The following is a 16,044-nucleotide window of genomic DNA, read 5'->3' as shown; positions in this document are numbered from 1 at the left end:
CTCGGCATTGCAGGACCGATGCCAAAATACAGCCGTCACACTCATTTACAGGGGGATTTGCCACATCTTGTTAAATCATCAAAAGGAGTTAGCGTCAGCACATTAGCACCCAATGCAGTGCACCAATTAATTGAATTGCCCCCGGACTTGTGTGGATGTGAAGTACTGTAATGCTATAAGAGGAGACACTGTATTTCCATCCATATTTACAATCTCCCTGATTGTAGCTGCTAGCTGCCTACTCACAGATGATAGATGACAAAGGTATACATTTAGTTTTGTCCGGAAACAACTATGACCGATGGCAGGGATGAAATAAATTAGTTATTACGTGTCTTCCTTTGGCGCCAGGTTTTCCAACAGGTCCACGAAGGCCCTAAAAAAGGAAGGAGAAGTGGATAAGTGACTGAAATCTAGTACATGAACCTATGCTGCTAGGGCGAAATTTGCTTCTCAAATCTCAACTGATCTTGTCTGAAAAAAATGTACCATAGAAAGACTGCCCTCGTAATACGGCTAATAATAATAATAATAAATGGCAGCTTCCAATTACCTCTGCCAAACACACTTTATCCTGACGTCAAGGACACTTTATTAGGAATAACAAATGGGTGTGAGTAAAAAGATGTCCGGAGATACGTCTGCAAGTACTAAGTAGCACAACAAACATGACAGATACAGTATATTAGAACAGAGCTGGCTGAAAAATAATAATTAAAGAAAAAAATGGGGAGGGTTGTTAGAAATATATGTGATCAAATATGGGCATGAAAAGCTCCTAGTGCACAGCAATAGTGAGTAAAAAAAAAGTGCATCACTCACTTGCTCCCCCTCTGGTCCCAGTGGCCCAGCAACGCCAGGAGGCCCAATGAAACCCTGGAAATCCCAAATATAGATATGGAAATAGTGTCATTACAACTACAAATTGCAGTAAGAACATTATTTGACACAATACTTTAACCCAAAAAATTAACCAAAGTAAGATGAATAAATCATCATCATCCATTACAGAGACAACCCAGTGCCCAGAACTGCCCCACAAGCAGCCAGTGTGTGTGTGTGTGTGTGTGTGTGTGTGTGTGTGTGTATGTGTGTGTCAGAAGCACATTGCCGGTTCAGAGCAGTCTCTCTGGAACGCGTCTGTTTGCCTGACACTGTCCTAATCCCTTCAGGAAATTGAGTGTTCCGTCCAGCGCTGCTACAGAAAAGAGGGCAGAATCAGTGTAAGAGACAATTGCACTTACATTGATTCCTTTAGGCCCCGGGTAACCTTGTGGCCCGGCTAAGCCCTGCAAAAAAGGAAGGACTCAGGTGAGGTGAGTGATTTCAGGTGGTGAGAGAAAAATCTGACTAAATGGCCCGAAAGACAGATAAAACATGCAAACATGAAATTACAAATTGCACTGATTAATAACCTTCTTAGTAAACTACATTTTCCAATACACTGTTGGGTAAAAAGCAGTGTGTTGCCGCTTAATTCCTAATTTAAAAGGGGAAGAAGACATGCAATGAGGAGCAGAAAGAAGTTATCATTATTATTGCTGTGTATTTTCTTGTAGGAGCAAAACATAATGTACGAGTTTCAATGAAGGAACTGGGAGCGTATTTTTGTATTTTTCACTGCACCTGCCTGCCAGGGTAACCTGCAGCACCGGCTTCGCCTGCAATCCCTGGAATGCCCTGCACCATAGAAGAAGAGGAAGAGAGAGAGACATGAATGAACGTGAATAGGGAGATTAGATGGATGGATAAAGTGAAAGAGGAGACACACGGACCTCTACCAGCATTGCCAACTGAGGAATAAAACAAGCACTGTTCATTCCGGACGGCCTCCAACAAGACAAAGCTGACTATTAACATTTTGCTTTTCTCTAGCCCTCAAACCCACTCCGTACTCCCGGCCTCACTCACCTCACTTTACCCGCTAAGTGTTTGAAGGAAGCTTTGCATTTCAATTATTTAAACATTTAACTAACTTACATAAATATGTAACGGTTTGAAATTGTTGTTGATGTTACCAGGTGCTTGGATTTGGACCACAGCCACGGCTGTTGACAGTGATTGAGGCATAATACAACTCTTTTACACACACATGCATGCAAATGACCACATCACAACTTACTTGTTCTCCTGCCAGTCCGGCTGACCCTGGATAACCTTTAGGACCCTTGAAAATGTAATAAAAGAAGCGTATTTTAAGTAGTTATGCAGTGACTCTATGAGGCTAAATGCTACACAGCTGAGCTAAATACACAAGTCATCAAGTTAGCACTAGCATTGGTAATAATGTAGAAAACAGGAACAAACAGGAGCATTTTAAAAATGATTCAAGGAGACATTTAGTGCATGATTTAATAGAGAACTGATGGGATAGTTTTTCTTATTTCACATCTCAATACAGCTCTTTAGAACTCTTAATTATTTGCATGTGTTGCTTGCAAGTATCCTGGATTGAGAGACCCGAGGCTTCTTATCAGATATAGGAATAGGCTTTTACCTGCATCGATACTTTTGGTACCACTCTAAAGGTCAAAGGTCACAGTTATAGATCTTTACACGCATGCAAGGCTGCAATTAAAAAAGTGTTACATGGTCAGTGTTAAAATCCATATGGCTGGAACTTGCTGTTATTGCTGGACAGAGACTATACAGGAAATACAGTCAGAGGGAATGGGGGTGTGGGAGTGTGTGTACATCAGATGGAATTGGTGAAAACAGAATAAATCCGTTTTCATATATAATGTCCTATTTACCTGTTTGGAGATGTGTGTTTCACGGAACCAGTCCATGAGCAATTCTAGGTTCTGAATGGTTGCATCGTACAGTGTGGTTGAGGTTAAAAAGGTTAAAACCTCAAAAGAAGCTGCAGTCACTGATGTGCTTCTTCATGAACTAAACAAGATTTATTGTTTGGTAAATCCAAGCTCAGCGTCTCTCAAGCCCTTTATTTTCCCATTTGACTTGACAACAGATAACAGTCCCAAAAATACAAGGTCATAGTCAGGTCATTATCTTTTGGGGGAATCAAGAGACCTTCTTGAACGGTACCATTGACTCCGTTGTGTGCTTTCAAGGTTGTGACACATGAACCTTTCACACTCTGTCACAGGCCGACTCCTAGTAAACAGCACAGGACCCGAGCCATTCATTTCCTCTGGAAATACTTGAGAGGGCACAGTTCATTGGCTGGGCATATTAGGTTCAGCTCCTGCAAACACTGAGATGGCCTCCTGGGAGGAAAGGACGAGGCCAGGTATGTGGAGACAAGACTCAAAGCTTCAATAAGAGGCAACTATGGCCACTGTGTAGCAATAGCTGTGTAGCTGTAGCAGCAGTGCGATCTACTGCAACAGATTAGGTCTGTTCGGTAAAGCGGCAAGCTCAAATCTGGAGTTTGCCTGTGAACATGTGCACGCTGATGGATAAAGGAAGAATGCTAGTGACCTTTTTTTAATTGATAGCAGCATCCCTGAAATCCTCCCTATTGTGCGTGTCATTGACCTCCTAACTCAGGGCAGTGTGCTTTTGACCTTGACCTCAAAGCCTATGCGTGGCAGCAGCACATCTTCACAGCCAGCTCTGAGGGAGAGGGACAGCGACACAGAGATACATGCAAAGACAGGCGTATGCTACGTTGTGAAGTAAAAAAACTAAAGTAAGCAAGAAAAGGTTATTGTTTTTGGTGTGGGGGGGTGGGGGGGGGGTTGTTGAGATAAAAAGAATGAAGACAGGCTGAGAGCATTCTACAGGGCTGTAGAATGTCTCTGAAAAGGTAACCTAATACTGATCCATTAGACCACAAGAGGCCTCAGCTAACGTCTGTGGAGAACACAGTGGAAACACGCATACAGTGTGTGTGTGTGTGTGTGTGTGTGTGTGTGTTCAGATAAGCAAAGTGCGTTTGTGTTTGAATGCATGATCTTAACCCTTGAACTTCCTCTTAAACCAACCTCTGCCTCGTATGAGCTAATGACATGCTTAAAATTCAAATATAAGTAGCAATCCTAAAGGGCTTGGTAAAAAAAATGTAATAATAAGAAGTGCACATCTTTAAAAAGTTGCTCGATAACACTACAAAAACAAAAAACATAGCACATCAATCAGCCTTTATTGCCTCACAATAATGCCAAAGTAGTGTTAAAAAAAAAAAGACTGTCACCCTGTCAGTAAGCCTTCCTCTATCTTCAGCGTCAGCTGCTGCCTTAAACAAAGGAAGGAGAAACTAAATCTTACCGTAGGACCTGGAAATCCATCAAGCCCGGGCAGCCCTGGTGAACCCCTTTCCCCCTGTTGGTACGAATGACAAACAGAGAACACTTGAAAAGGAATGGGAGAGATGATATTGTAAAGACATTTTTATAACATATTATAAATCTTCATTTTCTAGCATAAACAGATGACTGATGAACAACAGGGCAATGGTTCCAAAGACAATTCATTTAAGTTTGTCTTTGGCAAAAATGGATAAATGGTGGATTTTCCACAGGTGATTGAGACGGACGATTAAAAAGGGCTTTATTGTTCCTGGAGCGTCAATGTTAAATATATTATCTATGCTGCTTCCAATAAAAACATTCTGAGCAATATTCTTCTATTCTGGAAAATTGGATAAGATGCGAGGTGACTAGGTCAAAAGAGATTGGATTAATGTTAATAAAGATAGACAAGCTAAAGGAGAGAGGAAAAGGCAATAGCTGATGAAAGTTAATGGTAAATTGACTTCTACTTGAATTGTGCTTTTCTAGTCTAGTCTAGTTCTCACGTCTAGTCAGGTGGCCCCTGCCCACCATTAAATGATATGCTTACATAGCAATTTAGGGAACCATTTGGGGTCAGGGGTCACAGCAGGTTGGCGTGAAGGACTCATTTTAAAGTGATTAGAGCACTTTAATATGTTTTGGGAAGACATCAGGATGGATTTGCATAAGTATCGCGTGGAGAAATAGAAAATAGTTAATGAGATGAAATTCAAAAAACAAGCCTCTAGCCAAGAGCCACTGTGAAATGGCTACAAGCCACAGAGGCCGGGGGGACGTTCCTCACCTTGTCTCCTGGTGGAGCCTGGCCTGGAGACACCCCCGGGTCTCCCTTTGAGCCCTAGGAAAGAAACAGGCTCACAACAATGAAAATGTCTTCAATTTTCGACAATACCGGATTTTACAAACCATGGTGGTTTTCAAAACAATCTAAAACTTTCATTTATATCTATTCAGTCAAGTCTGTCAGTCAGTCTGAAGATGCAGCTCCTTTAATGTTAGTACATATACACATTTATTGAAGTCAATGTTATAAGAACCCAAACCTTTCCATAAATAGATTTGTAAAAAAAAGGCATGTGAGGAGGTTAAGTGGATAGCTGGGATGTACACTAACTACATCGGTGTTCAATTTAGGGTATTGTGGCTGAAAAACAGCTGAAATAAACAAAATGTCTGTAAACCTTTTTCAATCAACCATGAAAGTAAAATACCCACTTTACTGACATCAGTGCATGGCGAGGATGCTTGATTTAAGTATCTTGACCATTTAAAGTGACTTTTAAAGTCTAACAAAATTCAAAAACAACCAGGACAGATCTTGCATATACTTCTCTTTAGTTTATAGGAGTGTCAGTCCCTTTCTGAATAGCTTCAAAAGGGCCATTGATCTTCCACTTTAATACTTAAATGTGAAAATCCACATTCCTGTACTGTGACTACGCATGTAAAACCAAGTAATGAAGTACAAATGTCTTTGAGACTCACGACCTCACTCAGTTTCTGCGCCTTCTCCGACCGCATGTCTCTTTCTCACAAAGCAGAAGACAAGCTTAAGACTGTGCCGGATTAAAGCTGATGTTAAGTGCATTTCCACAGAACAGCAATGTTACCTTTCAAAAGCCCTTTTTCCCCAAAGATGAGGTTAAGGTTATACAATATGTTTTATTGTAAGACTTCTTAGAATAAGAGCTAAATCTACAGAGGTCACAAAGCAGACGTCTCCAGACAGTTCACATTGTTCTCATCATTTCATCACATTTACTTAACAGGAACAAATAATTTCTCTGTATTTTTAGCCTGAGGGGAATAAACAATAGCTAAATGTGCACTTCACCGTCAAAGCCACATGTGGCTTTTATCAAACAGATGGCATATCTCATCTTTAAGCAAAGTTTGATAAATGCTTCAATTTAATAAAATGTAATCATGCTTTTTTTAGATAACTTATCTAAAAAGTTTCTGTGAAATTTTTTGATGAACAGACCAGATCTTCCTAAGAGAATTTATGAACATGTCCAGATACTCAAATATTGGCTTTGAGGAACCATAAAACTGATTGATGTACAAACTGAAACCTACATGGAAAACTGAACTATCAAACCTACAATCGGATCAACTGTCTGCTCTTTGAACACCGACTTGTCTCTGTTGAGCGACCACACGGCTACGCCCACACATTACTCTGAAAACACACAAATCAAACTGCCTCAACACCCTACAACTACGGCCAAAACAGGAAAATATACATACGGATTTAAAACACAAGTGAAAAACAATAAAAATGGGTTTTGCAAAGTAATGAAACAAAAGTGTTACTCTATACACTATAACATCTTCTTTGATTGTTCAGAATGTCATTTGTACAGCAGTATGGACCTTCTGATTATAAAAAAAGTCCAGCTGGTCCTGGTATGCGGCGCTGCGCCACCGTTTGACACCTTAAATACGTACATCTTCCTCAGTAGATTTGGAGCATCGTGTTTGCACAGTTTTGACTCACAGCCAGTGAAACGCTTGGGGGGAGCAGAGGTTCTGCCAAAACATAATACCTGGGTTTCTATCAGTTTGAAAAAGTCAACAGTGCATGAAGTAACTAAAGTTCTACAAGCTCATTGTCATAACATTTCCACCACGCTCAGTGACTATACGTCTTTGTATTAGTCCTGTTTGCCGTAGTAACCAAACACACTTCAACAAGAGATGTTTTTCCAAACAGAGACAAAGAACCTCTCATCTACTCCGCCTCCACGTTGGGACTGGAGATGTGAGGATGACTCACTGACGGGTCACTACGGTATTAGATACGGCCAATTCCATTCATACAAACGAACGTGGGTCTACGAGCTAAAGGAACCTCTGAGCAAGCAGGTGGCTGCGTTGTCCAACCATCAGACGCCCACGGGGGAGCACGCCGCGTCCCAGCGAGGTGATGGAGGACCAACGCATCAATGTTGTTGTGCTGCTTGACTAATCAAGGCGAGAACAACAGAACATTCCTCTCTTCATGTGTTTGAGGTGAGGTGGACAAAAGGGATCCAAATTCATAAAGAGTAGTAGTAGTAAACAAGCACTTATCCACTTACAAACGACGGAATAAGTGAGAAAGACAAAGCAGGGGAGAATGGAGCGTCCATTTGTTTCTTCTGTAGCAGGACTGTTCCCTCACTGAGGCCATGCAGGATGCAACCACTCCGTGGTCACCAGTTGGGATCAAGTTTAAGACAACCATCAACATGAAGCACAACCTTGCTCAGTTGTAAGTGGGTTTCACATCTGGTCCACTGCTGGGAAAATCTTTGAATTAAAAAGGCTTATTTCATTTTGTTTTGTTCGCGTATGAAGTCAGCTTCGTTAACTAAAGCAATAACACACAAAAGTGAGTTTTGCAAAAGGTCCCAACTTCTTAGCTACAATTAACTGATTATATTCCTGGAGTCTTAATATAAATAATATAAAAAAGTTCTTTTTTTGGGGGAAAAAAAGATATTATGAGAAATCTTGTGTCCTTAGTAAAGAGACTTGCTAGATCATCATGCTAGATACAACATCCTTTGATTACTTGTGATAATCTTAATTGTACTGTCGTCTAAAATTACCACTAACTTTCCGTCATTTTCGATATGCATTATTGCATATTTGTTTCGATTTCTTTTTAGAACTAATTCACATTAATGGCCAGCTTATTGTTAATTATCATCCTCTTCTATGTTGAGTATTCTTCATTTTTCTCAAATTGTAAATGTCTTAGCTCTACACAAGCCTCATACATCATCACCCTCATGGTTACTGCATTTATTGCACTCATAAGTGGCTTTGGGTAAAAGAGTAAGCTAAATAAAATGAAATGTAATCATTAGGAGCATTCATGCAACATACATAAAAGGCATTTTAAAATAAAATATTGTGTGTGTAGAATATCCTTTCCCTGGAGCTTGATTGCACATTTAATGAAGTGTGCATTTCATTGTGACCATATCTTTAACCTTTAACCTTTTAAGTATGGACGCTGAACTTCTCTATGAGGAACGAGTCTCAAACAATTAAATAAAGCAGCTCCCCCCACAACCTCATTTGTCTCCTCATCTGTTAAATGCTTAGCTTCGATTAAACCACGGTTTGTTGCTGATGTCTGACATCCTTATGGGGGATATAGTTCCCTCAAACCGCAGAGCCTGTTCTGCCAAATTCGACTGTTTGTGTGTCCCTACCATGGGAGAAGGTCACTCACCTTGGGCCCAGGTGGTCCAGGCTGTCCTGGGCTTCCGTGTGGACCGGTGGGACCCTGGAGCACAAGCAGAGAGAGAGAGAGAGAGAGAGAGAGAGCGAGCACACAGTTAGATGACCGGTGCATTGTTGAAAGCAACAGCTCAGTATTGATTTCTTCCTCTGGCTCGTGCCCAGTAATTTGATCTCAGCGCTCCAACTGAAAGCATAACATGTATCTCAGGGGCAAGGATTGTGTTCCTGAAGATCCTCTAAAACAAGTTGTATTCGAGATGATAGAATGTTCGTTTAAGCTCTGAGCCCGTAACGAGGCGTTACACCAACGTGAGCGAGGTGTGTTCAGCGTTCTTGGATGTGCTGTTCTAATCGATTCAAATTCCTTAAAAGACATTTCCCTTTGACTTTACTTTTTTTTGTTATCATTTGAATTCTTAATATTAATGTTACCATAAGTAAATCGTCGTAAATGACAACATGTGCTATCAATAAATACTATCTTGCAATCTGTACTATTTTATTATATTAAACGGACGCAGCTTTAAAATGACAGCTCTAGGTCAAGGATATTCTTTTTGTATCCTCAACTGACGTCTCTTCCTCGACTCCTTTACTCCCATCTCCCTTTGGCAGGACTGAGATGTGAGGAGAGGAGGCGTATCCCGCTCACTAACCCCTTGATGCATTGCACATATTTTCTTCACTTTGCACACTGACCCAATAGTTTTGCACAATGTGCAGAAAACTGTACGTTCCAAAATACAGTTGGATTGAACATATTCTTAGTGTTATCTTAAAACCGTTTTAAATATTTTATTTATATTTTTTATGCAAAAAGGCAGCTAAATGTCGAGCAATGTGCACTATAGACAGATAAACTAGTGTCGCTGGAATAAGTGAATACTCTTTCATAAAACGCTCAATTCTCATTATTGCCAGCAGCTTTTTTATGGAAGTTTCACTTCCACCTCCACGTCTATCAGCGGACAAAATTCCTTGAACATCACAAGTATGCAATGAATGCACAACCACACGTGCACACTTGTGCCTTGTGCGTGTGTGTGCACACCCGTACAAGCACACACACACACACCCACACACACAGCTTGAACGCACTACATTCCTGCACATCTGTTATCCTGCTGCTGGAAGACCACGCTTTCTCTGCACAACAGATTCAGGAAGCAGGCTCTCTTCTTTTTATTATTTTCTATGGCTGTCAATTTGTGAAGATTATCTCCAAGATATTGTTTTACGGTGGAAATCCTTAAAATGTCGACCCTGTTTGATCTATTTAGTATTTCTGCTTAAGTGAAAACAATGGAATTGTGCTCAGAGTTTAGCAGTCGGAAGTGTTTACGTTAGAACTCTAATAAATCCTTAATGTAGGAGAATGTCAACACAGACACTACGTTTATGAAATTGCAAGAACATACATTTAGAAAAACTTTCATTAATGAGTCATGCAGTCTACTGGATGCTCTAACTTTGCTATAAAACTCAAAGTTAGGATATTTTTCATCAATAGTCTCATCTTAGTTTTCACAAGACCATGTTGCCCAAAGAAAATCTGATAAGTAAAGTCTTGAAGTCATTGTTTGGTGTCAGTAAAAAGGGTCATAAATATTAACCTACAGAATATTTTTGCACATGACTTTCGAAAAGGATTTCAAAATATATATATATATGATGTAATAAAAAAGGTTGCCAAACAGCCGATAAAAACTCACTACAGTCCTTCATGAGTACTCGATCACTGTATCAATCTCCTACTGAAAACTTCAAATGTCTTCAAAGATTGTTGTGAAAAAAAGAAGAACCTCTTAAGTTTAATTTGTTATTAAAAATATGTTTCCACGACGACTGCCCAGACCAAACGGCATACCCTGGATCATAGACTCATCGTCTGATAACGCTGGGTAACTAAATAGGTCTGCTGATCTGTGCCGAGACGGCAAATACAAAACCACAGTACCAAACACTGCCCTCAGCTTCCCACCACATAATGATTCCAAGCCTCCCTCCGTCTCCACTCCGTGAGCTAGTCGAAGAAGTAAAGACTACGCTCTGTATCCGCTCTCTTTACTGGTAGACATGTTTTACTATCTGCCACCTGACTCTGACCACCAGCTTCCTGTCCATCTGCCTTCTGGTCTGCCTGTCCTAAAAATAAGAATTCAGAATCGTTTGAGTTTGGATGGAGCCCGTCGAAGGGATGCCAGAGAAGGGGGGTCCCCTCAAAAAATCGAACCAGCTTCAACTCTTGCTGTTTTAACACTCTGAAACGCTGTATTTCTAGAGTTAACCATGCGACCAGTGTGGCAAAAGGTAAAATAAAAGTTGCATTGATCCTTTCTCCAAAAATGTAGTATCCTGTCTGTGGGTACCACAAACCATCTGATGAGCAACGTGCTCCTCTGTGTCAAGGAGCAGCATGCCCCCACAAGTGAAATCCCTCGCCTTACTTTGTAACCTCGCTATGAACGGAAAAGAAGCAACGGGAAAATGCCGCAATCGAGGATTAGCTTCGAATTGACGGCAAAAAACATGTTCAGGCCGTCTCTAAATGTTGCATTGCCCCATCCCCCTTATGCGTTCCGTCGCACTCCCAAGGGCAACAAGCAGATTATACGAATAGAGATTCAAATAATCAGATCATGCATTGATCTTCTTGTGAATTTTATTGATTTATTATTATTTATCTATTTTTATCAAAGCTCACAATAGCTCACAACAGGCTATGGTATGTTGTTATTGTATCACAGCTTAGGGGCATCGTTTGGCCCGCAATGCAAAGAAAAGAATGCACGAGAGATAAAAGTACTAAAACTACAAATGTGTAGTGAAAAAAGAGAGAGTGAGACGGTCAGACTGATGAATAGAGAACAATTCATTCAAAGTGTGCTCCTGTGTACCACCCCCCTTTGCGTGGGTTACTCACCCGAGAGCCTCTCTTTCCTGGAGGGCCGGGTAAACCAGGCGGACCAACAGGACCCTAAATCAGAGAGACAGAGGGACAGGGGAAGAAAGAAGGTAATGTTGGAGAGAGAGAGAGAGAGGGAGTAAAGGGGAGGTGAGAGCACGTTAATGGCAAGCAATAACATGCAGTTCACTGTCTCGGCCCTGCAACGATGAGTCTGTGCTATATTTATGAAAGAGAGCAAGGAAGTTCAAAGACAGGCAACAAGTGTGTCCAACTAAAAGCTATTGGGAATCTCTGAACAGAAGGGTCAAGTTCAGTCACGTGAGACAGACACCACTCAACTTCTTATATCAATTTCACTCGTATATCACTTATGGTCTTCAATACACCCATATACAGTAGTTTGGGGCGTTAGTAGTAGTAGATAGATGCTTATCTAACCCTTAATCTTCTCCACTCCAAAGGGGGCTGGAAGTTGATGTTGGGGTTTGTGTTTAACAACCAAATAAGGCTGAAGCTCCACTCGAGCCGTTGAGTGTACTTGTTATATTTGGTTTTCATATTGCTGAAAGGTGTCAGAATAAATGACAAATTACTGATTGCAGATCCACATTTTTAAAGGCCATCATTGTGACATGTAAACACTGCCAGTGGATATTCCATGATCTACTCATGCTGCTAGTCAATGAAAAGTGTGCCAGATCCAACGCTGCAAATGGATAGAAAAACAGACATTGTATAATTGTATTTACTATTATTTATGTTTCTCTTTTCTTGTTGCTATAAGAGATCATGACAGGGTGCTCTGCGGCATCCGTAACCATTGTCAGAGCAGATGGACGCCGAGGGAGACATGAATGAAGAAACAGCTGTTTGTTCTTCACAACTCCCACACACAGACACATGGAAACTGAGATCACACAACGACGCCACAACAACGAGAAAGAAAGAGAGGTAATCGTGCAGTAAAATGTTCATGTTCGCGTCCTTAAGCCGTGCTGCCAGGACAAGGGACAATTTTTAGCAATGGATTCAATTCAAGAAGTCCAGTTAAAGTGAGGCCGAAGGATAAAACAAATGATTTCTTGAACTTGTTGCATTGTGTGTAACTTGAGCTGCATCGCCCCTCCATTGTAACGCAACATGTGGTAAAACACAAGCTGTCTGCTGAGCCCAATAACAGACCATGTAACTAACTCAGTACGGAAATGGATAACATGAAGACTGACTAAAATTTCCACACTTACCCATAATCAACATTAGATTGTTGATCACTGTTATGATCAGGTGTATTGTCAAACATGATCCAAATAATAGCAAACAAATCATTCGTCAAACAAAATAACAAATTAGCTGTGGCGAAAAAATACTGCTAAGCTCAAAATAGGGATATCAAATACACACACGTTTTCAACGTGCACATTGCAGACAAAGAGCCAATGACACGGCGAGCCACCGACCTGCAGGTGACCCCGCGCTCAAAACCTGCCAGCAACAAAGTGTTTAAATTAGCCAAGACACAGGCAGACAAAGAATGTTTTCATTAAATATGAATTCCAAATTGTGACCGACAGTAAAAGGGTCCGTCACTGACAGTATCTTAGCTGGGAAGCTGATAATACTGCAGTACAGTGTTCTCATGCTCTGAGACATGAAGATATGTTGCAACAGCTCAGTCACGGCAGAGCGGTGTCGCACCTACAGACCTTCAGGCGCTGAATATGGAAACTGGGGAATGAGTCCAGACGTCTTACATCATTACAAAAACTCCTAAGTTCAAACAGATTCGGATAGAAAGTCACGACACATCTCATTCATGGAAACTTAGGCGATACCTGAGCTATAAAAGCATGTCCAGGGGCAAAGGCATCCTGACAGCCGGCCTACATCACGAGGCTAGATGGACAGCGAATCTTCCTAACCAGGGTTTACCTCCAACCTTCAGACAAGCTATCCGAACACGAGAGAAAAGTGGCTGCCAGTATCCCAGCAAGGGAATGACGTGTTATTTTAACAACTTGTAGATACATGAAAGGAGAACAGAGCTCGGAGATTCCATCACCCATAAATCACTGCGCCTCCCTGCCAAAATGTATTTCCATATATACTAGGTGTATGTGTGTGTTGGCCATAAATTCCCCTTGATTGCCTTGTATGGCTTTTGTTCCACTCTAGCATTGTACCGACTTGTGTCTGAAGGCTTTGATTCATTTTCCATAAACACCAACAGGTCTACTTGTCATTCGTAAATGACTTACCGGAAAACCAGGCTCTCCTTTTGGGCCATGGAAACCGTCGTCGTAGTTGTAGAAATAGTCTGTATCTTCATACCCATAATCATATCCTCCCAGGTCTACATCCTCATAGCTGCCGTCCGCGTCATGTCGTTCTGAGGTGTCCACCTGATTCTCCCGGTACAAAGTGGTGCTGTTGGCTCTCAGGTGAGTCTCCAGAAGCCGACTAGCCGGTTGAGGCCCAGAGCGAGAGTCGCTGGAGGCGTTGGCGGTGCTGTTCCTGAGTCCTTCCTTCACCCGACTTTGCTCGTCCGGGGAAATCCGTCCTGGGGGGACATCTGGAGACTGCAGGCTCCCAGAGCTGTTGCCTTCTTCTGTGCTGTTTTCAAAGTAATCACTATCGCCACCTTGGCCACCTTGGCTAGTGGCGATAGTTGTGCTATGTGCGGGATCCAAGGCTGCTTGTGCGCTCAGGGTGGCTGCGGTAGGGCTGTCGCGCTGAAGCCAAGACGGGGTGGAGTGAGCAAGGGGATCCGATTTGGAAACGTAAGTTCGTACTGATGGGCTTAGTGTTGAATGCTGCGTGACCAAATTACCTGGGGACACTTTGAGAGCTGCTGTAGCCTTAGAGGGAGCACGACGGGCAGCTGCTACTCCAACAAGGGGCTTTGTCGAAGGGTTCGACGGAGGCTCATTTGCCTCGGTATCCAAAGTCGGGAGCAGCGGCAAAGGCAATCGGTTAGTGTCGGCCAGCCGACACGGTGCTTTAAGGTAGTCGCAGTAGTGCGCGGCAACTTTGGCAGAGGGATGGATATTCAGCTGGCAGACTCGACCATCGAATGCCGCCGCTTTGGAGTTCATCCTGCCCAGAGTGAAGAGACCCCCGGAATCTGCCAGTGTGTGAGATCTCCTCAGGGTCTGCTCCCGCTGCTGCACGGCTCCACATTCGGCGTAGAACGACACAGAGTGCGCTCGAACACCAACAGCAAAAGGGTGCTGGCGCCCATCCTGCCAGTCGTAGGCGAAGTAGATGGAGGCCTCCTCTGCGGTGTACACCACCACCCTGCGGGGCAGCAGCTGGATGCCGAAACGCAGCCGGTCCCTGCTGTCTTTGACGCTAAAAAGGAAAGCGTTGTTCGATCGCCAGGAGCTGAGGCTCACCACGACAGAGAACTCCTCGCCGATCTCAGGTGGAAAAAGACTGCCTGCCGGAGCCTCGTAGAGGAAGTTTGAGTCCAATACTACCCCATGTCCAGAAACAGGGAGATTGAAAGGTGAGGCAACAGTGGTGTAAGTGATCGAAGGTGGGCTTGTCCTCTTGTCCGTGCTGCCTCGACCTGAAAGCCCCAGTCGATAGAGGATGTCCACACCTGGAGGACAGAAGGGACAATGGTAAATGTAAGGATAACAAACAGGATTAAAAATAGTTTTAGGTACTAAACTAGTCATGGACTTCACTTAAGGCACTCACTTTTTAAAAAAACATTTACAATTTATTTCAAGATAAACTCAACAAGTTTAAACCGTTATGGATTAAAGTTTTTTGGAGGTTGTCTTAATAGAGGGCAACAGAGCTATAACAACCCAGAAGAGCAATAATATTACAAGAAACCAATATGAAGACAGGTAGCTCAGCAGCAACACTCCATGAAGAGCCTACTTTGAGCACTCCTGGGCACCATGCATCCACTTTCTCTTTCCACTATCATCAATCAATTCTCTTATTGATTCACCAGGCTGTTTAACAATCAATTTCTGGAACCACAAAACTGAACTTTTCAAATAAATACTAGTGATAATTAAATTTATAGACTTTTTTTCCATTCAGAATATTTTAACGATGCTGATGATGAACCGTGTAGCATTTAAGATTAGAAACTAAAAAATACAAATACATCGGAATTAGGCTGAACAAGTATATAGCCTGATTCAGCATATTGTAGTTACACAGGGCAACATAATTCCATGGCTATGTAAAGTACAATGCCTCTGTTTCTATTTAATAAAAGCAATTTCTCCCAAAACTTTATCCCTGATTTTCCACTCACTGACGAAATCCATGTTTCCCGGGAAGTCACACGTCGGCTCGCGAGCGCTATGTGTTAACTGTTCAGTGACGCCAGCCAAGAGGCAGACGCATTCCAGATATCCACAATACTAAATACCTCATCCGGGGAGCCGAGGCCGATGAGAGCGGGAGACACGGGATGAGGGGAAACCCGACATGGGGGGGGGGGGGGGGGGGGCCTGTAACAATAGCCACTTTATGTGTGTGCTGCAGTTAATGTTGTACCTCGGGTGTTTCGATGTTGACATGACTGAACGTAGAAATTAAAACCGGGACGGATCCACATCGGGGAACATTTAGTAAGTGCTGGCACAGGCTAATAAGTGGATGTGCGTGCCA

General features: G+C 42.3%; 1 protein-coding gene across 1 annotated transcript in view; it reads right to left on the bottom strand.

Moving 5' to 3' along the window:
* col24a1 (collagen type XXIV alpha 1) overlaps positions 1–16,044 on the bottom strand; it is a 59,501-nt gene that overhangs the window by 34,454 nt on the left and 9,003 nt on the right. Inside the window, exons 3-12 of the mRNA XM_078108108.1 lie at positions 13,662–15,007; positions 11,422–11,475; positions 8,488–8,541; positions 5,044–5,097; positions 4,234–4,287; positions 2,123–2,167; positions 1,627–1,680; positions 1,245–1,289; positions 823–876; positions 332–376 (exon numbers count right to left, since the gene is read on the bottom strand). Coding sequence (XP_077964234.1) covers positions 332–376; positions 823–876; positions 1,245–1,289; positions 1,627–1,680; positions 2,123–2,167; positions 4,234–4,287; positions 5,044–5,097; positions 8,488–8,541; positions 11,422–11,475; positions 13,662–15,007 — 1,805 coding nt within the window. The remainder of the gene's footprint in view (positions 1–331; positions 377–822; positions 877–1,244; positions 1,290–1,626; positions 1,681–2,122; positions 2,168–4,233; positions 4,288–5,043; positions 5,098–8,487; positions 8,542–11,421; positions 11,476–13,661; positions 15,008–16,044) is intronic.

This window comes from Gasterosteus aculeatus, chromosome 8 (genome assembly GCF_964276395.1).
Source record: "Gasterosteus aculeatus chromosome 8, fGasAcu3.hap1.1, whole genome shotgun sequence".
Taxonomy (NCBI): Eukaryota; Metazoa; Chordata; class Actinopteri; order Perciformes; family Gasterosteidae; genus Gasterosteus; species Gasterosteus aculeatus.
This window is presented reverse-complemented; position numbering and strand designations above follow the sequence as displayed.